At 37.7% G+C, this 22,161-nt stretch overlaps 1 protein-coding gene across 1 annotated transcript in view; it reads right to left on the bottom strand.

Moving 5' to 3' along the window:
* Positions 1-22,161, bottom strand: part of STIMATE (STIM activating enhancer) — a 56,371-nt gene that overhangs the window by 13,585 nt on the left and 20,625 nt on the right. The window contains exons 2-4 of the mRNA XM_051984825.1: positions 16,251-16,299; positions 14,538-14,633; positions 7,994-8,115 (exon numbers count right to left, since the gene is read on the bottom strand). Of these exons, the coding sequence (XP_051840785.1) occupies positions 7,994-8,115; positions 14,538-14,633; positions 16,251-16,299 (267 nt within the window). The remainder of the gene's footprint in view (positions 1-7,993; positions 8,116-14,537; positions 14,634-16,250; positions 16,300-22,161) is intronic.

The following is a 22,161-nucleotide window of genomic DNA, read 5'->3' as shown; positions in this document are numbered from 1 at the left end:
TAATTATAATTAATATTCACTCAAACATTAAGTTCTTATTATAAGCAAAGCAACATACAAGGCACTCCACCTTCAAAGACTTTACAGCTATGGCACACAATATTACAGAAGTGCAATGAAAGGGGGGGGGGGGAAGAAGTACCTGGAAAACCAGAATCATAGAAGACACAACAGAAGGCACAGCATTTGAAGTGACTCTAAAGAATAGTAGGAATATAATAGGCAAACAGTGGAAAGAAAGATCTTTGATGACAAGGTCCAGTGGAGAAGGGAAAGGTTATAGTGATGCCAGATCCCAGAAGCCCCTAAATGCCTAATTTGTTGGAGCTTGTGAGTAGCAAAAGCAAACCATAGATTTTTTTGAGCAAAGAAATGGCATAAGAGCTACAGAGAAGAAAGATTATTTCTGCTGCAGAGAGACTTGTTAGCAGGCCACTACAACTGCCAAGGTCAGTGGTGGGCAGCATCAGTGGGAAGGGAAAGGACAAATGTGGATGAGGTTTAATCAAAAACTCTCAGCTGATTACTTATGCAGTAGAGAGGTAAGTGTAAAATAATAAAAAATTTTAACATTAACAAGTAAAATGATAATGTCACAGACAACAAGAAAGTCGAAAGGAAAAACAGGTTTAGCAGAAAAACTAACATCTTGGTTTTAAACATGCTGAATCGTATATCCCAATGTAGACGTCCTGGAATTAGAGATCTAGATGTGACACTCACAAGATGATAGGCTGCAAATAAAGATTTGGAAGTCTGATTATAGACAGGTCTGATAGTAGAAGCCACAGCAGAGAATGAGATCACCAAAGGAGTAAATGTAGAGAGAACATTCTGAGGAACACTCACATTAAGGGCTTGGGAAAAAAGGAATAAGCCAGTTAGAAAAAAGATGAGATGGGTAGGCCAAGCGAATATCATAAAAATGATAATACTACCTAAATTAATCTACTTATTTACCAATCAAACTTCCAAGAAATTATTTTACAGATCTAGAAAAAATAGTAACAAAGCTCATCTGGAAGAACAAAAGATCAAGAATTTCAAGGGAATTAATGAAAAAAAAAATGCTAATGAAGATGGCCTAGTTATACTACATCTAAAACTATATTATAAAGCAGCAGTCATCAAAACCATTTGGTATTGGCTAACAGAGTAGTCGATCAGTAGAATAGGTTAGATTCACAAGACACAGTAGTCAATAACTATAGCAACCTAGTGTTTTGACAAACCCATGGACCTCACCTTTTGGGATAAGAACTCACTGACAAAAACTGCTGGGAAAATTGGAAACTAATATGGAAGAAATTAGGGCTCAACCTACACTTAACACCACATACCAAGATAAGATCTAAATGGGTTCATGATTTAGACATAAAGAGTTATGATATTATAAGCAAATTAGAACATAGGATAATTTACCTCTCAGATCTGTGGAAAAGGAAGAAATTTTGTGTTTAAAGAAGAACTGGAACTTATAACTGAACACCAGATAGATAATTTTGATAATTTTAAGTTAAAAAGTTGTTGTATAAACAAAACTAATGCAGACAAGATCAGAAGGGAAGCAATAAATTGGGAAATCACTTTACATTTAAGGGTTCTGATAAAGGCCTCATTTCTAAAATACACAGAGAATTGACTCAATTTTATAAAAATTCAAGCCGTTCTCCAATTGATAAATGGTCAAAGGATATGAACAGATTATTTTCAGATAAAGAGATTATAATAATTTCTAGTTATGTGAAAAGGTGCTCTAAATCACTATGATCAGAGAAATGCAAATTAAGACAATTCTGAGATACCATTGCACACCTCTCAGATTGGCTAAGATAACAGGAAAAGACAAGGATGAATGCTGGAGGAGATTTGGGAAAACTGGGACACTGACACATTGTTGGTGGAATTGTGAACCCCAGCCATTCTGGAGAGCAATTTGGAACTATGATCAAAAAGTTATTAAACTGTGCATACCCTTTGACTCAGCAGTGTTTCTATTAGGTTTGTATTCTAAAGAGACCATAAAGAAGGGAAAGGTACCTGTATATGCAAAAATGTTTGTGGCAATCCTTTTTGTAGTGGCCAGAAACTGGAAACTGAGTGGATGTCCATCAGTTGATGGCTGAATAAATTTTGGTATATGAATGTTATGGAATATTATTGTTCTATCAGAAATGATCAGCAGGATGATTTTAGAGAGGCCTGGAAAGACTTACATGAACTGCTGCTAAGTGAAATGAGCAGGACCAGGAGATCACTGTACATTACAAAATCAATATTATATGACGACCAATTCTGAGGAATGTAACTCTTTCCAACAATTAGATGATTGATGCCAGTTTCAATGATCTTGTGATGAAGAGAGTCATCTGCACCCAGAGAGAGAACTGTGGGAACTGAGTGTGGATTACAACATAACATTCTCACTTATTTTGTTGTTGTTCACTTGCATTTTGTTTTCTTACTCATTTACATTCTTTTTTTGATCTGAACATAGGTAGAGCAATGTGCTTTAATGAGTCAGAGGATATCCTCTGTGATCAGAAAGAAAGAAGGGGAGGGGAATAAGAAGTTCTACAGAATGAAGGAAATCCACTAAAACAAAAACCTAACTTGACTTTAGGGTTCATTAAGACAAATGGTGTCCAATGAGAATGGTAACAAATCCACTCTTTACCCTAGTCAGATCACATTTGGAACATTGTCTTCTATTCCAGGTGCCACATTTTCAAAAGGACTGACAAACTGGAGCATATCCAGAATGGTGAGGAGAATGAAGACCATTTCAACTGAAAATCCAGGCTACTTAGTGTACAGGATATTGGAACTCTATCCACCATGACTCATTCCCACCACCCATTTTTTAAAAGTTAATTTATTTTTAATATATATTGTTATATGAATTATGTTGGGAGAGAAAAATCAGAGCAAATGGAAAAAAACATGGGAAAGAGAGAAAAAAAAAACAGAAAAAAGAAGTGAATATGATATATGTTGATTTATATTCAATCTCCTTAGTTCTTTCTCTGGATGTAGATGGCATTTTCTGTCCAAAGTCTATTGGGATTGCTTTGGATCACTGAACCACTGAGAAGAACCAAGTCTTTCATAGTTGATCATCACACATTGCTGCCATTATTGTGTACAATGTATTCCTGGTTCTGCTTGATGCTCAGCATCAGTTTATGTAAATCTTTTCAGGCCTTTCTACAATCAGTTTTTTCATCATTTTTATAGAACAATAACACTCCATTACCTTCATGTATCACAACTTGCTCAGTCATTCCCCAATTGATGAACATCCACTCCTTTTCCAATTCTTTGCTACCACAAAAAGAACTGCTACAAATATTTTTGGCCATGTGGAGCTTTTTCCCTCCTTTATAATTTCCTTGGGATACAGACCCAGTAATGACAGTGTTGGGTCAAAAAGTACGCAGTTTTATAGCCCTTTGTGCACAGTTCCAGATTGTTCTCCAGAATAGTTGCATCATTTCACAACTCCACCAACAATGCATAAATTTTCCCACATCCCCTCCAACATTATCATTATCCTTTCCTGTCACCTTAGCCAATCTGAGAGGTGTGGAGTAGTATACTCATTATTGTTTTAATTTGTATTTTTCTAATCAATAGTGATTTATAGCATTTTTTCATGTAATTATAAATGCCTTTAATTTCCTCATCTGAAAATTTTCTGTTCATATTCTTTGACCATTTATCAATTGGGGAATGATGTATATTCTTATACATTTGACAGAATTCTTTATGTATTTTATAGACCTTTATTAGAAATACTGGCTATAGGAGATCATTATACACAGCAACAAGATGACTATATGATGATCAATTCTGATGGACATGGCTCTTTTCAACAATGAATTGATTCAAACCAGTTCCAACTGTCCAGTAATCGAGAGCCATCTGCATCCAGAGAGAGGACTATGGGAACTGAGTGTGGAACATAGCATTCTTACTCTTTTTGTTATTGTCTGCTTGCATTTTTGTTTTCCTTCTCAGGTTTTTTTTTTTTTCTTTCTAGATCCGATTTTTCTTGTATAGCAAGATAAATGGATAAATATGTATACATATATTGGATTTAACATATACTTTAACATATTTAACATGTATTTGACTACCTGCCATCTAGGGAAAACATGGAACAGAAGATTTTGTAAGAGTCAATGTTGAAAAAATTACCTATGTATATGTTTTGTAAATAAAAATAAAAAAGAAATACTGACTATAAAGATTTCCCCCCTCAGTTTTGTATTTCTCTTTTTAATCCTGTTCCTGTTGATTTTGTTTGTGCAAAACCTTTTTAATTTAATGTAATCAAAGTTGTCCATTTTGCCGTTCATAACGTTCTCTAGTTCTTCTTTGGTCATAGATTCCACCCTTCTCCAAAGATCTGATAGGTAAATTATCCCTTGTTCTCCTAATTTGTTTATGGCATCATCTTTTATGCCCAAATCATGTCTTCATTTTGACCTCATTTTGGTATGGGTCCACCACCCATCTTTGCTGCTGAGAAAATCACACCACCATTCTGAGTCCAAAATAAATTCATGTTATCTCATTGCAAGTGGAAACTCACTGTTGTATGGCAAAGCTTTTATTTTTCCTTAACTTACTCTGTTCATCTTAGTAGCTAATCCAAACCGTTTTTACTCAAAACCCTAAGGCTTTCTCTTCCTGCTCTTTAGTGGGCCTCTTTGATTCTTACTTTATTTAAAAAATTCAAAATTATTCACTAAAAGCTCTTTTCATCTCTGCTAGTCATATTTCAAAATTCTTCTACATCTTCACCATCCCTCAATTGTGAGAAAGAGGTGGCCCTTCTCCTTGCTAAGATGACACTCTATCTATGCCTTCAACATCTTCCCCTCTAGCAATCTGCTCCTTTATTTCCTCCTCTTTCATCTTCGATTTTTTCCTTGTCACTGGCTATTTCAGGTCTATCTTACCCTTAAAAAATTTCTAATTGAATCTGCCAATCCCTCAAAAAAAAATCCTTCTAAATCTTTTCTCCTTTTCACTGCCAAATTCGAAGAATTGTTTACACTAAATATCTCCAGATCTCCCACTCACTTTTGACTGCCCTTCCCCTCACTTCCTTGAAATTGTTCTCTCTAAAACTACAGATGATTTAGAACCAAATGGCTATCCAGACTCAAAGAGCAGTTATGAATGGCTGGATGTTAATGTGGCAGGAGGTCTCCAGCAGAGTACTTCAATCAATAAAGCATTTTTAAGTGCCTACTCTATGTGCTGTTTGTGCTTGGTCTGTATTTCTTAACATTTTTATTCATTACTTGAATAAAATATTATTTGAATTACTTGAATTTGAATTCATCAAATTCATAAATGAGACAAAGTTAGCAGGTACTTAGCTGTCAGAATTCAAAAAGACTTTGACAGGCTGAATCTCTAAAGATCAAAAACCATTGGAAACAAAGGTAAAATCTTACACTTTAGCACAAAAAACAATTTCACAAATACAAGATGGGAAAGGCATGGTTAAACAGTTATTTGAAAAAGATCTGAGGGATTTAGTAGACTGCAAGCTCAAGAAGTCAGCACTATAATGCAGTTCTCAAAAATCTATTAAAGTTCTGGGCTACATTAGACCAGCACAAGACCTAAGATAGTCCCCTCTGTACCTTTGTCAGCTTTTACCTTTGTCTAGTTCTGGGCCCTATAGCTTAGTGTCCAGAGGGAGGCAATCAGGATGGTAAAGTTCATGTCATACAAGGGTCAACTGAAGAAATTAGGTATGTTTTATATAGCTTGAAGAAAAGAAGACATAAGGGAGTATAGGGGGAGTGAGAAAAGAAATATGAAGAAGAACAAGAAGGACGAGGAAAAGGAGCAGGAAGAAAAGAAGCTGTCTATATATAGAACATTAAGATTTCTTAAATGATCTACCTGTTGCCTCATCTGATCCTCACAACCCCTTGTGAGGTAGATGCTATAATTGTTTCCATGTTATAGATGATGAAATGAAGGCTGAAACAGGTGAACCAACTTGGGTCCTCCTGACTCTAATGTTAGTATTCTTTCTACTGACCCACTTAGCTGCCTCAAGATCAAGTATCTGATAAACATCTTAAATTTATAATGTTAAATATAACATCTCCCCTTTAGACCTTTGTGTCTTCCAAACTTTCTTAGTTTCCCAACTGGTCTTCCTGACTGTAATTCCTGCTTCTCCAACCCATCTTCCACAAAACTGCTAAAATAATCTTCTTAAGACAAAGGTTTATTACTTTACCACCAGAAAAACTTCAACAGTAGCTCTATGTTGCCTAGAGGAGAAAACACCAGTCTCTGTAACCTGGCTCCAATTCAGTCCTCTTTATGTGCTCTATGCCCAACCCAACCAGGTTAAATAAAACTTTTCTAATGCAACTATTCTAGACCTTTTATTCTCTTCTCATGTTTTCAACTACATCCCGATCTCCCATACTAATGTTCCCAAATGATGTTCCATCTCTCACCCTGTGGCCTTTACACAGGTTGACCCTCACTCCCTCTTCTTCTTTGTTTTTTAGAATCCCTCACTTCCTTTTCTCATTCTTGTAGATAGTAGGATTTCCCCCATGAAAGAGCTTGTATTCACAGCTTTCTTCCACAGAGGCAAGAAGACCTGAATTCAAGTTCTATTTCTGACACATACATGGCTGTATGACATTTGACAAGTCATTTCACCTCTGAGCACTTCTAGGCAGCTAAGACTGTAAGTTGCAAAAGAGTTAATGACCTGCATTAGAAAGAGGAAATTTCCTTCTACACTAATGAAATCAGATCTAGAATCTATAGCCTCCCTCCTCAAATTTTTGCACACATTTGTATGTGTATGTGTTATTTTCAGATAAAATATAAGCTGCTTGAGGGCAAGAATTGTTTAATTTTTGTCCTTTTATCCCTAGTAACTATCTCAGGATCTGCTAGTGAATAGGTGTTAATCAATGCTTGTTAATTAATTGCCATCTAAGGAAAAACTTCCTAGCAATTAAAAGTGTTCCAAAGGGAAAGTGTTGCACCATGAGGTAATAGGTTCTCCCTTTGGATGAAAAATTGATTACCACTTACTCAGGATGCTATAGAGAAGATTCTGGTTTAGGTACAAACTGAACAAGATGACCTCTGAGGTCCCTTCCTACCCTGAGATTCTGCACATTTGAGAGAGACTGTTATTTAGTATGGGAGATCGGGATGCAGTTGAAAACATGAGAAGAGAATAAAAGGTCTAGAATAGTTACATTAGAAAAGTTTTGTTTTGTTTAAATAATAAAGGCAGCAGAAATGGACTGGTAAACAATGTGGAGAAATGATTTATCATGGCTGTCATGGCCAGAGGACAGAGCAAAACCTAGTGCCCACTTTGACCCTGGCCTCCTCTGCACTGCCTACCTCAGTGAGCTGACCAGCTCTACACTATCAGCACAGACTGACAGAATTCTGCCATCTAAGCTTCATAGAAATTTGGGCACAGCAGATTACACAGAGCATGGAGGAAATAATGGACATTATGGATATAATGGATTGGGGATAGTTCCAGCCCTGCTTCCAATGACCATAGATAAATCTCTTCATTTCTCTATTCTTTCCTTTGACCCAAATTCCTCCCAGAGTTCTGATTATTCTGTGTGGATCTGGCTCTATATATTCTTCTTTAAGAACCCCAGAATCATCTCTTACAGATGGCCATTTGGAGCTCACACTCCTCAAACGTGTCCTACAAAGGCTCACTAAGCTACCAACATTCTGCAAAAAAAACACATTTTTCTCATTACAAGATAGATGAATCAAGCCAGGTATTATCTCTATCATATGCTAAGCTATACCAACCGGCTTCTTATCTCTTCTTTAAAATGTCATCTGACCTTGCTAATCAGCAAAGGGCTATGAATTTGTGTCCCTATCCCAGTCCAGTAGCAGAAAGCTTTTGTGTGTGTGCGTGTGCGTGTGGATGTGTGTGTATTTTTACCATATTCGCCAAACCGAAGAGACTCCCACTGTTGCCACTCCACCAGAACACTGACGGCTCGCACGCCTGCGTAGATAAGCAGCATCCCCAAGGTGGCATCGAGGAGAAAGTTGATAAGATATCTAAAGGAGAAGGTATGCATAAGCATGATCAGGAAAGCATCCTCAGCTTCTCATTCATGGGGACATCTTCCAAAAAGTGATATACCCCAGAGCAGTGATGGCCAATTTTTGTCTTGAAGAAAGGCAAATAGAGGACCTCTGCGGGCTGCCAAGTTTAGGGTATGTGTTTGTAGGATGTTATATGATTTTCATAAGGCGTTATAACTATTCCCACTTTTAAAAGTAACTAGCAGTATACCTAAATTATTCCTCAACAAGTAATCAAGAGGTGATTATTTGTATATTAAAAAGATGTTTCAATTTATAAAAGGATTCACTTACATTCCCTTCCCTTAAATATACTTACCCCGATGAATTTGGGTATCAATTAAGCATAATTAATATCTTTTGAATTGAATTAGATTGAAAAAAGGACAGAGAAAAGACAAAAATTATTTATAAAGCTGAAACTGAATAACTGCACCTAACCATGAGCTGATTCAATAGAAATTTAAAACTACCTAGAAATGAGTACAGAAATGAATGAAAAATAGGATTTGATTTACAAATATTAATTCATTTGAAACCTGTTTACTGAGCAGTATCTATGTATAATGCATCACACTAGCTCTTCAGGAAAGTGATGATGGGAGCCACACAAAGCAAGGTATATCCATATTCTGTATTCTGACATATAGAAGGAGAATATCATGGTAAAGCTAAATATCACATCTTCAATCTGACGTTTTGTGGTCTGTTTCTATTTGGTTGTCATTATACTGAGAGGAATTCTAATTCTGTTCTTCTGAAATCTCAGGAGAATGCCCTCCCTTGCCTTCTCCCTCGGGCTAATGCTGTCCTTCCCAAGGCAGGCCCCAGTGGCAGGCAGTGCTCCACCTGCTGGAAACTCCCTCACAAAGCAGCCTCCCGGGGAGGCCTTCTCTTCCAGACAAGCAAAGAACCCCTTCCATCATGGTACAGCGGAAAGAGAACTCAAAATCAAAAAATCCAGGATCTCCTGCTACTAACACCCCAGAGAACTCGGCACTCACAGCCTCCCCGAGAGGCTCACAGGCTTAGAGATGAAACGACTGGTAGGCTCAGCCCCAACTCTTCCTTCCAAGGCGCCGAGCTGTTCCAGGCTGCAGAGGGGGAGCCCGCCAGATGTCGGGTTCCGGGGGACCTCTTGGTGGCCCAGGCAGCGTCTGAAGGCAAACTGTAGGGGAGCTGTACACCTGGGAGCCAATAAAGCTACCAGTCTGGACTCTGGCTGGGCGCCAGCTGATTTCTCTGGTGCCCTACCAGACTCAACACTGGGAGTCTGCGAATGAAACAGTGCTGTCCTGGGAAACCTGGCCCTGCCCGTCCAAGAGGAGACAGCTATGCCTTCTACTGAGCAGCAAAGGCTTTTTTTTTTTTTTTTAAACATTCATCAGTAAGAAGAAACAGCAAACAGACTCCTCCAATTCACTCAGGTATGAGTCACTCTAGCTGCAACCAGCCATCTCTCCGGATTCTTTAGGTTCTCAGGAACACTCCTTATGACTAAATGATCTCTCAGATCTGTACAGCAATAAGATCACTAGCCTATGGTCTGACTATTCCCAGTCTGAAAATCTACACTCCTATAGCTTTAAATCAACCTCACTCATCCTGTCCAATACTCATTTCTTTCCATGACTCAGCTTGTTCTAGTCCACATCTATTCCATCATAAGTAGAGATTAACAAAAGATACAATCAAAAAACAAACTTTCATTCAATGCTTCTTGTGTTGGGAACTATACTCAGCAATGAGAATACAAGGACAAAAATTTAATAGTCCCTGCCTCCAAAGATATGCAAAATCAGGAGAAATGATAGGGGTGTGTGTTTGTGTGGCTGTGTATAATATACATATATATGGCTGTATATAATATATATAAATATACATATATATGTGATTTATACTCATATGTGTGTATGTAAATGTATGAGTATAAATCATATAAACAGTCTTGCAGGGAGCAGCAATAGGAGCTGGGAGGTTTAGGAAGAATTGTATGTAAGATATGACATGTTATCGGAAGTTCCAAGGAAGCTGGAGGATTTCAAGAGATAGAAAGAGGAAGAAAACAATTGCTTTGCCCACCAACTTGTCTTTCCACTGAAAAATCACAAGAGGTCACTCTTGGATCCCAAATGAAAAAAAACAACAGCTTGCTTAAATCAATAATCTGGCTTTAATTTTTCATTTCAGTCCTGGCTTGAGGTTTTCCTCAGGCTGGCCCTAAGTCTATAAACTTTCCCAAAAAGATTCATATTATCTACTTATCTGTTGCAAGTCTGGATGAAATATAAACTCTTTTAGGGCAAGTGCTGGGTTTTTGATCTTTATATTTCTAGTGTGTAGCACAGTAAGTTTAACTAGTGCTGGTAGAACTGAAGTGGAATGGATAGAGTCAGAATAGAGAAATGATTCTTGTTTGGGCAGGATTTATAAGGTAACAATAAATTCCCAGATCTTGGCCATTACATATAAACAGGATTTCAGCTGAACTTAACTGCAGCTAGAAAAGCTGGTCTCTTATTTTAAAAACAGGTGTTCCAACTAAACTCCATGCTCTTCATTCAGTGAAAGATAAAGGACAAGTTGAGCACAGAGTACAATATATGAATAACTAGATACCTATTGGCAAATGATCAGTTTTGTGACAGTATTTGCATCCCCTCCACACTTGAACATTGATGAGATCCTGAGTTACTAGATGTAATTGGCAGAGAAAGATGGAATTCCTCCCTGAGGCAGGCAGGAAGGGGATCAGTTCAACCTCATAGTCTCACCCTCTGTGAAGGTCCTGGGTAGCCCCACCTTGCTATCTCGGTCAGAAATCTGAGTTATGTCAAGTTCCTGAAGTTAGATTTCCCCTAAAAATCTGTCTATGGATCACAACATCTCTGCTGAATTCAACACCCCTTACAACACTCCCCCTTGTGGTGTTTTTCTCCTCAACTATCCGGCATGCCACGTGCTGTCCCCTCTCATTCCCCAGCATGCCTCTATTCTTTTTTCCTTCTTATACCTTATATTCTTTTTTTTTTTGGACTTTTTTTATTATAAGTTTTTATTGACAGTACATGTGCATGGGTAATATTTTACAACATTATCTGTTGCAATTCTGTTCCTACTTTTCCCTTCCCTCCCTTCACCCCCTCCCCCACTTGGCAAGCAGTCCTATACAATTAAATGTGTCACAGTGTATCCTAGATACAATATATGTGTGCAGAACCGAACAGTTTTCTTGTTGCACAGGAAGAGTTGGATTCAGAAGGTAAAAATAACCCGGGAAGAAAAACAAAAATGCAAGCAGTTTATATTCATTTCCCAGTGTTCTTTCTCTGGGTGTAGCTGCTTCTGTCCATCATTGAGCAATTGGAACTGAATTAGATCTTCTCTTTGTCGAAGAGATCCGCTTCCATCAGAATACATCCTCATACAGTATTGTTGTTGAGGTATATAATGATCTCCTGGTTCTGCTCATTTCACTTAGCATCAGTTCATGTAAGTCTCTCCAAGCCTCTTTGTATTCATCCTGCTGGTCATTTCTTACAGAACAATAATATTCCATAACATTCATATACCACAATTTGCCCAGCCATTCTCCAATTGATGGGCATCCATTCATTTTCCAGTTTCTAGCCACTACAAAGAGGGCTGCCACAAACATTTTGGCACATACAGGTTCCTTTCCTTCTTTAAGATCTCTTTGGGATATATGCCCAGTAGTAGCACTGCTAGGTCAGAGGGTATGCACATTTTGATAATTTTTTGGACATAATTCCAGGTTGCTCTCCAGAATGGTTGGATTCGTTCACAACTCCACCAACAATGCATCAGTGTCCCACTTTTCCTGCATCCCCTCCAATATTCATCATTATTTTTTCCTGTCATCTTAACTAATCTGTCAGGTGTGTAGTGGTATCTCAGAGTTGTCTTAATTTGCATTTCTCTGATCAATAGTGATTTAGAACACTCTTTCATATGAGTGGAAATAGTTTCAATTTCATCATCTGAAAATTGTTCATATCCTTTGACATTTATCAATTGGAGAATGGCTTGATTTCTTATAAATTAGAGTCAATTCTCTATATATTTTGGAAATGAGGCCTTTATAAGAACATTTAACTTTATGTTTTCCCAGTTTGTTGCTTCCCTTCTAATCTTGTTTGCATTAGTTTTGTTTGTATAAAAGCTTTTTAACTTGATATAATAAAAATTATCTATTTTGTGATCAATTATGATCTCTAGTTCTTTGGTCACAAATTCCTTCCTCCCCCATGAGTCTGAGAGGTAAACTATCCTATGTTCCTCTAATTTATTTATAATCTCATTCTTTATGCCTAAATCATGGACCCATTTTGACCTTATCTTGGTATATGGTGTTAAGTGGGGGTCCATGCCTAGTTTCTGCCATACTAATTTCCAATTTTTCCAGCAGTTTTTGGCAAACAATGAATTCTTATTCCAAAAGTTGGGATCTTTGGGTTTGTCAAACATTAGATTGCTATAGTTATTGACTATTTTGTTCTGTGAAACTAACCTATTCCACTAATCAACTTAGCCAATACCAAATGTGTACCTTATATTTCTATACCTTTTAGGATCCTCCAACCTCATGGGGTATTCCCTTTCTCCAGGTTAATTGTGAGTTCCACTAGAGGACTTGTCTTTTCCATCATTAATTGTTAAAACAAACTCCTTTCCTTGCTAATTAAATGCTCTCCCAAATCTATTTCATATTTACCATTCCTGGTATCTATTGTGCATTTTTGTTTTGTCTGTAATCTCTTCTTCTAAATAAACCCATCTTTTACCAAAGGGAATGACCACTGTGAATACTTGACATGACCAAACCCCAACATTTAGTGCCTAAATCTCATTAATCAGTGCTAAATCCCAAACACATTCTTTGCAACCAGGAATTGCTCTCCTAAGCCACATCAACATCACATTGTCTGTAGCAGAAAGGAAGTGCTATTCAGAAAGAATATATTGTGGTTCTATGTTCTCCTCAAATCCCATGCAGCATTTATTGTTCACAGATGTCTGACCTTGATTTCTCTGGGAGCTGGATCTACAAGTATCTTAGCCTTTTCCCACAATGGACGATTCAGAATTCACTTCGCTGGCCCAGGTCTCTGGCCCAAGGGGTTTTTGGGTGGTCAGAACTGGCCTCAGCTAACACGAGGACTGCACAGCCCTCATTCTCTTGGTGTTCTATCTTGCTCCTCTATTCCTCAGTTCTCTGGCCCAGCAATGGCAGTTCAGAGCTGCTACAGCACTATGGCCCCCAGCGGGTCCTTATTCTTGAAGGGCATCAGAGCTAGGGCTTTCCTGGCACTTGTCAGCCTGTGGTGCGTGTGCCCAGGCAGCCTTACTGCTGGGAGGGTGGGAGGCAGACAGATGGTAAGTAAGGCTCAGTGGGCTTTACGAGGTCATGGATTCTGTTTTTATTCTTCTCCAATATGGAGCTGGGTGAAGTTACTTTATCTTTGGCTATAATTTCTTGGATGTGTCTTGGAGAGCTTTGAGAATGTGGGCATCAAAGAAAATGTCTAGTCCTTCATCTTGTTGCTCATAGGACTCCAAATTATGCCCCAATCTCCTCAATGATATTCCAATCTCTCTTCTCCAATCCCTCTCTCACACAGCTACCACACTGATGTTCTTGAAATGCAGGTCCAATGCCCACGTCATTCCTTTGCACCAGAACCTTCAGGATGATATCCTGTTTAGCATTCAGAGCCCTTCCGAGCCTGGCCTTGGCTACTTTCCCTCTTGCATTGTAGGCCTCTTTGTCATTTCCTCTACGCTACAGCCCAGCTTCCATGTCTATGCCTCTACTTCCCTTCTCTCCCTCACTTGGAGGATGCTCTTCCCTCTCTCCTCTACCTCCAGGAACATTGTGTTGCTTTCAAAGCTCAGCATGAGGGCTAGGGCTTTCCATTGACCTTTTCTGATTCCCACAGCTATTCAATCTTCTTTTAAGACCTTCATTCTACCTCCAATCACATCCCAAGGCAAATCAGTTTTGTTTTTGTATACAATAGTATTCACTTATCTGTGACTATGCTGTATTCTCCTTCTAGAACATAAGCTTCTTCAGGTTACAACTCAATTTTTAATTTTATTCCTAGTTCATAGCAAATGCTTAAATCAATGCATATTAAGTAATCTAATAGGCAGAGATGTATCAGAAATGAGAATCTAACAAACTTTTAAAAAAATTAAACAAAAATAGGTAAAAAAGCTCTCCAAAGTAAAGGAGGTTTAAGAGAAGGAACAGTGACCAATTTGACAACAAAAAGCCTAAATTCCTGTGTCTACTGGGAATGAACTAGATTGAGGCTAACAGTGTGGGCAAGTGAAATTAGGCAAATCTATGTTAAACACAGGATACTTACAGTGAACAAGGGTCCTCTTCAGTAAGATCTGATAAATAGACATTTGCAAAGTGAATGAACAACATTCCTATGGCTTGTTTTGAAGTGTCTAGAAACCTGTACAGAAAAAGAGAGCAATCAAAAGGAATAATTGAAAGGAATGGGATGTTTTCATCTCCCAAAGACAAGCATAGTTTCAGGAAATCACTGGACAAAAGGAAAGTTGAGGGTTGTAATAGGTTTATAAATCCACACTAGAGAGAGATATTTCTCCCATTTCATTTCTCATTAGGGTAGACACCATAGTCCAAGACAAAAATTTATGGTTAGCATTTAGCATACCATCAACAACATGACATTTGACAGGTCCACAATTACTACCAGTCATTGAAATCAAAAATATTTTTTGCTCTTGTACCTGATTAATTCATAATTTTAAAATGCTATTTACTTGCTTCATATTGAAGTCCAAGAAACCTCATTTTAAAGATTCACCATTTGAGACTTGTTGATAAAATTTAATCTGGCATAATATCATTACTCCTCCCATGCACCACCCCCAAGAGCCTGAAACAATCAGAGGTTCTAACATTTAAAGGAGAGAGTGACAGAACAAGGTTGACAGACCTCCATACTGGGCTTGAAGGGAATGTTGTTTTGTGTATGATACAGGTGTAGCTAAAAAAGTGTAGGATCTCAGTTTTTCCCCACAGACACAAGTTCTACAAGATAGCCCACAGGCTACAGGCTGACTTTACTGGTGTTTGTGACAGCCTCTTTACTCCCCAAGCTTGTGTGCCCACTGCAGTGATTCCAATGGCTTCCAGCTGTGCCACATCTCAAAATGAAGATGGGATGGATGGGAAATAAAGACTCAGCACAGAATGTTGAAGATGCAACACATGTGAAAGATGTCTCAGATGCTATTGGATCTTTTTGTGGCCAGGTTTCTTGAGAAGTGATTTTTAGTAGCAAACATGGCCAAGACCATATATAAAATATTCTAACAGAGTTCACAGGCAACAGCAATGAGTTCAACATCAGTAAAGTACAATGAAGTACATGGTGCTAATTCTCTAAAGAACTTAATAAAGAGGATTATCTTGTACTGATTCAGTGCATGTAGAGACTGGCTGATTTATTGGTAGGAGGGCTGATACCCAAAGAAATGACTTCAAAATCTGCATCTGTAGAAAAACCACCTATTTCCTTTTATGTGGCTCAGGGTGCAGTTTTCTCTCAGATTACCATTGTACCCCCAAGAGAAAAAAGCTGCAACATTATTGGCCAGCCTCTGACTTAAGTAACACTGAAGAATAAAAAGACCAACAGCCAAAGGAAAGCATAATATACATTTGGAATGACAGACTTGATCTCTAAATTATGACTATTACATATTCAAGTTCCCAGACTACATCACAAATGGATTCTAACTCATTAGCTTATCAAAATCTGAGAAGTCATCAAAAGAAGATCTGCAAGAGGAAACTGATGAATTTATATTCTCTTCTGTCTTCAAAAACTGTATAAGCAGAGGAATGATACAATAAGAAAAGATTTTTTGTTTAAATACCAGGAAAAAACAACTTTCTTTTATCTTTCATAGCCCCCTGATGCTTGACTATAAAAAGCTTCCAGGTTTTTTAGGTTTCATAATAGTAACAATTCTTTTTTCACAAAATAAGCAGCTCACACATAAAAGCATTCTAAAAGTACTTAATATTTAAAACTTACCATATTCTCCATGGACGCCTTTCATGCTTTGGTTCTCTGAAGCGCTTGACTGAAAGAAAGGCAAAGACAGTCATTGTGGATTCTCAAATAAACAATATATAGATAGATAATTAGTACTACTATGTGTGTTCACAAGAATGAATTTAAATTTTTATACTGAATACATGGCAAGATAAGGAATATCTAATAAAAAGTACATATGCTCTGTATGTCTACTACCCTAATGGATACATAACTTCTCACAATACTTTAAGAATGTGCAATTTTGAAACAGAACCAAAATGGCAGAGCAGTAGGAAACAGTACAGCACAGTTAAGTTTTGCTCCGAAACTTTTCCAACAGATCTAGAAAATATATCACTTGGAATTCTAATGAAAAAAATCTAGGGGGGAAAAAATCAGCGAATCACTTGTCTAGGCCAGTTCAGCATAAGGAAACAGATATGGAGGTCTGTGAGTCACTGGAGGCAGCACTGGCCAAAAACATACTGCACATGCAGCACTTCAGTGCCCAGGGAAAGGCTGTGCAAGAGGGCAATAAAGGTCCAGATTAGGCCTGGGGCATTTCCAGACTAACACTGGTCTAGAAATGCTCCAGAGCCAAAGGGAAAGGTGTCTAATGGCAACTTTGCCCTCCCACTACCTAGTTGCAAGCCATAGCTGAAAATCAGACTGCACAGGAGAGTGGAGTTCTCAAATGTGGAGGATCTGGGGAGTAGACTGGAAAAGAGGAAATTTAGAAGCCAGCAGCTGCAACAGGGTGGCTCGCTCACTGGGTGCATAGCAGGATCTCATTTAAAGCATTCAGGTCATCCTGAAGAGGAATAATCAAAGCAAGAATCCTAGACCACAGGGGAATCTACAATTCTGACACTCTGAACCAAGAGAACTTTCCAGTTAGCTGAAGTAGAATCCAGAGCAGTCTACTGTTAAACCAAAACCAAAACCAAAAAGTCAGGAACTTGCAGAGCTGAAACCAAGGGCAGAAATAATATTTTTTCCTGGATTGGACCACCCTGGGAACATTAAAAGATATTAAAAAAAAAAAAAAACACTTGTCCTTGACATCCTGGAATAATATAATACCCAATACCTCCCAAAAAGTAACAACAGAACTCTATTCCAAGCTTTCCTCTAGCAGAGTGGTGGAACCCAACCCTAACATCAAGTCTGAAGTCAGGAAGTAGACTAAAAGATTGGAAGGAAAAGACTCTTCTACCATAATGAATTATTATGGTGATTGAGATTATCAAGACAGAAGAATAAAATGACAAAACATCTACGAACAATGCTCCAGACAAAAACATATCTTGTGCATACATCTGACTAGAATTCCTGGAAGAGATGAAGCAAAAGTTGAAAAAAAAAAAAGTTTTTAAATGTTTTCACAAATAGAATGAAAATATGAGGGAAAAAGTGGAGAAAAAATGAGATCTATGGAAGAAAAAATCAGAAAGAGAATTAAAAGCCTGGCACAAGAGGTTCAAAATCTTGTCCAAGCAACAAACTCTCTAAGAATCAGAGTGGATAAAATAGAAGCTAATGACTCCATGAGGCAACAAGAAATGTTAAAACAAAGTCAAAAGACTGAGGGGGAAAAAAAGAAGAAAATGTAAAGCATCTCATAGCAAAAACTAGTGACACAGAAAACAGATCAAAGAGAAAAAAATAAGAATCACCTGAATGCTGACAAAAAAAAAAAAAAGCCTAGACATCATACTGCATGAAATCTCAAAAGAAAACTGCTCAGATCTCTTAGAACCAAAGGGCAAAGTGGAAACAGAACCCATCAGTCACTTCCTGAAAGAAATTCCCAAAAGAAAACTCCCATAAACATCATGGCCCATTTAATATATATATTAATATATATATTAAAATAATATAATATAATATATTAATATAATAATTACTCAAGGAACCACAGGATTACCAATGATTTAGGAGCCACCACAATAAAGAAGTAAAGAATTTAGAATCCAATATTTCAGAAGGCAAAAGACAAACTTAGAATTAAGAATATCTTACCCCAGCCAAAACTGATGATAATGGCAAGGAAAAAGGGTTATCTTTTCATATGAGAAAGGATCAGAAAGATTAGGTGATTTGCTTATGGTCACAGAGCAAGTAAACACTGGAGAAAAGATCTGAATCCAAGTTTTTCTAAGATCTATTAAGAATAATAACCTGGCATCTGAACGTAGGACATAAGAAACACAAGAATTACAAGAAGCAGCAGCAGCACTCGAGAGCTATTCATGAGTAGGATGCTCCCAGAGTTCCTTAGGTAACCACAGGGAAGGAAAGGGAGAAGAGACCCCATAAGACTTTTTTAGCTGGGGTAATTAAATGGGCCAGTACATCAAAGGGACGAGCCAGGAGACTGATGAGAGACTGTTCTGACTACAGTCCTCTTCTCCCTTTGAAAATCTGCCTCCATGACATCTCACAAGATCAACACCTGCTGTAGTATCTCACCCTACAACCATCCAGAGGTGATAGTGAGCTGCTGGTGTTCCTCAGTGTGCGGGACAGCAAATGCACAAACTTACTGACTGTGGGGGGGAAATAATCGCATTTAAAATACAAAATGAGGAATTGTTAAAGACCATGCCTAGGTGAAGAAGCAGGTCAATTCTCCTAGAGCCTCCACAGCTGTGGAGCATAATAACACCTGAAGGAGTTGCAGGGCAGCCGTTGCTGACACAGGTGTTGCGGAATGAGAATGAGATAAACTGGAGGCGGAGGGAAGAGGAGAGAGGTCAGACGATGCAACGGCTTCTCCTTCCCCTTCCCCTTCTTCTCTCCCCCACCTCCTCTCACATGAAGGGATCCATTCTATAGGTCTAAGTTAGACCTCCAGCAGCCACTGGCAGGTGACTCTGGTATGGCAACAATAACCTATCAAGCTGAGCCATCAGTGCAGAGTCAATGGGAGGAAACTGCCCTTTTGAAAAGTTTTCCACTACAGAAAGTGATCTTTCTCTTTCCTTATTTGAAATTTTGACTCAGTCTCTGAGATTTCTTCTAACCCTCGGATTCTCTTGTTTTATGACTAAATGACCACCACAATTTAAATTTAAGTTGTTCTATTATTAGTAGAACAAAGGTCTTTCTCCTTTGCAGAAGCAAAATCTGAACAGGCTAACTCTGTCTTCTTTCTGTCTGAATCTCTCTCTCTGTCTTTCTCATCAGTTATCATTGGTCCAGTCACAAAGAAAGTCCTCACTTTTACCTTTTTTTCCACTTAACATTGGTTAAAAACTTAAAATCCCTTTTATTGACCTTAGCTTCCCTTACTAGTTTCATTCAGAACTTTAGCGTTCCAGAAATTTCTAGAAATGTGCCATGTTCTTGTGGTTATCCTCTTTTAGGCTGCCTTGCTATTTTGTATATTTTTTATAAGTTATTTGGTGAGTTCCCTATATATCTACATTGGAGGATGTCTCTTCAGTCAATTTTTTTCTTTCCTTTGCTTTTTTTCCTGCAATTGTTGTCCTCTTTGTATTTTTCAGTATTTCATTCTGAGAATCCCCATCTCTCCTGAATTGATTTCTTCCTGTAGTTATTTAATTCTATGAGATATTACCTAACTTTCCTTTGAACCAGCTTGCTATGATGTTCAATATCTGTCCTTCCTGTATAAGTTCCCAAGAAACTGAAGGATTCTTCACCAGACTAAATTCTTAGTAAGGCACTTAAGTCTGGACACAGGTCTAGAGATAGATGGACTATAAATATGCTATGTTGTTTTACTTGGGGTCACAAGCTACCAAGAACATTAAGAAATGCCTAACAAACTTTTGAGTAACTTCCTTTTGATATGGCAAAATAACTGTTAAAAAATTAATGATCCCCCTGCACAGCTGTTCATGAACGTAGAATGGAAAAAAATTACATCTTTATTTTCACTAACCTCTAAGTGAAATTTAGAATTTTCTTTAATTATGATTTTTAAAAAACCACCACTATTATTCTGAGACTTCACTATTTATAGACTTCATCAGACTGCCAAAGGGATCCATGTCACAAAAAAAGTTTAAGAACTCCTGGTCTAGATGATTATTTGGGATCTTAGCTCTGACATTGTAGGATTTTAATATAATCTCTATCTCCCTCAGCTTATTCACAAATGTTTTACTGGGTGAAATAACCTAGCTAAAGTCATTCTAACCATTTATCCTTCCAACAAGCCTTCCTTTCAAATTAGAGGACAAATCTACCTGCTCAACCTGAAAGCTACTGACCTGAACAAATTGTATACTGCAGGCTCCAAAAAGTTCTGTTCTCAGAAGGCTCTTGACATTTTCCAAAGGTGTCTACCAAAAGCTGGGAGGCTTATTAGGAAGCTAGGAAGACCCTCATCTCCTACTCTCACCAGACTCTCAATTCAAAGGACATTTCTCAGGTGATGTAGAAAAAACAAAGAATAGAAGCCACATCTTCTTTTTCTTTTTAGCAAAGAATTAATATCATACAATTCATGCAAAGGGGGTTATAGATGATGAGAAATATAACAAATGCAGAAGGATTATCATAACTGGAACTCTTGTTAGTTCTTATAAGCTGTAGTTCTGGCTAATCCTCTGCCAATCAAATAAATTCTGTATTATTTTGATATTCATTCACCCCACTTCAACAGTTTCCCTCCATAGCTGGCTGTCTGGAATACACTTCCAGTATTACTAGAAGACTGAATTAGTTGTAGTTGCCTATCTCAAGAGCTGTCAGGAGGTAAATCTTCTGTAAACCCAAAGTGCTAAAGAAATGTGAGCTATTATAATTACATGGCAGACAATTTGAGCATTTAATTCTGTATCAGACTGACCACAGTAATAGTCCTACACAATGTCCTCCTTCACTTTGCACTGATGCTGTAACTTTAAAAAACAGCTAACTAGCTTCTCTAGTAACTCCTTTTTCATTTGTCAAAACAACTGCTAAAAAAATTAATGCTTTTATTACCTTGTCTGCTTTGGGCAGGAAAAAAAAATAGCTTCACCAGAAGTTGGAAAAAGAAATATTATGTAACTATTAAATCATGCCTCTGATGCCAGATTTGTGACCTGTTTCCTAAACTCCTCACCTATTTCCTCCTACCATTTAGGCAGTCTGTCTCCAATGACAACAATCATATGCCTACCATCTATCTTTATGTCTTTCTACCTCTATCATATGTCTTTCAAATATTCTCCCTCTGGTTTCTGGATTTCCTTATATGAGTAAACTTTCTTAATATACTCAATATGAATACACATATAACACATAACAATGCATAATAAAATTATGTTGTCACTCCGTTATACCCCACATCTTTTATCTCCCTCCCCCCCCAATATGTTACAATCACCATCTAATCATGGGTTTTATCCAATCAAGAGTCAGTGATACATATGAAGTAAAGTTTATCTTCCTGTATTGGAATCTCTAGTTTCTCTTGTTTGTTGTCTCAACGTGAGTATAGATATCTGAGACTATGGTTTTAACTACTGGATTCTTTCTTGGATTGTATTCTGTAAGCTTCTGAACTGTCTCAACTGCTTTTCATCTTCCTTTTATTTAAAAAAAAAAAAAAAAACCTTTTCCTCAGTCAATCTTGAGAATTAGGAAGGTTCTTACTTCAAATGTCCTTTCCCTTAGATCATCATACCCTCCTTGATTTTGTTGGGGAGGAAATTGAGGTTCAGAAAGGAGAAGAAACAACTTGCTCTGAGTCACACAGGTGAAGAAAAGATCTAGGAATGGAATCCCATTCCACACATCTGTGATATTTTGTGATTAGGCTCAGGGAGGGCAGATATGAGGAAGAGAACAGTCCACTACCATAACAAGATTGTGAATAGATAAATTATGTAATGTGGAAAAGAGGGGTTGTATGAAAGATAGTTTTAACTTTTTTAGTAAGGTGGGAGGC

This window comes from Antechinus flavipes, chromosome 1 (genome assembly GCF_016432865.1).
Source record: "Antechinus flavipes isolate AdamAnt ecotype Samford, QLD, Australia chromosome 1, AdamAnt_v2, whole genome shotgun sequence".
NCBI lineage: Eukaryota > Metazoa > Chordata > Mammalia > Dasyuromorphia > Dasyuridae > Antechinus > Antechinus flavipes.
The sequence above is the reverse complement of the archived record's forward strand: the minus strand, read 5'-3'. Positions and strand labels throughout refer to the sequence as shown.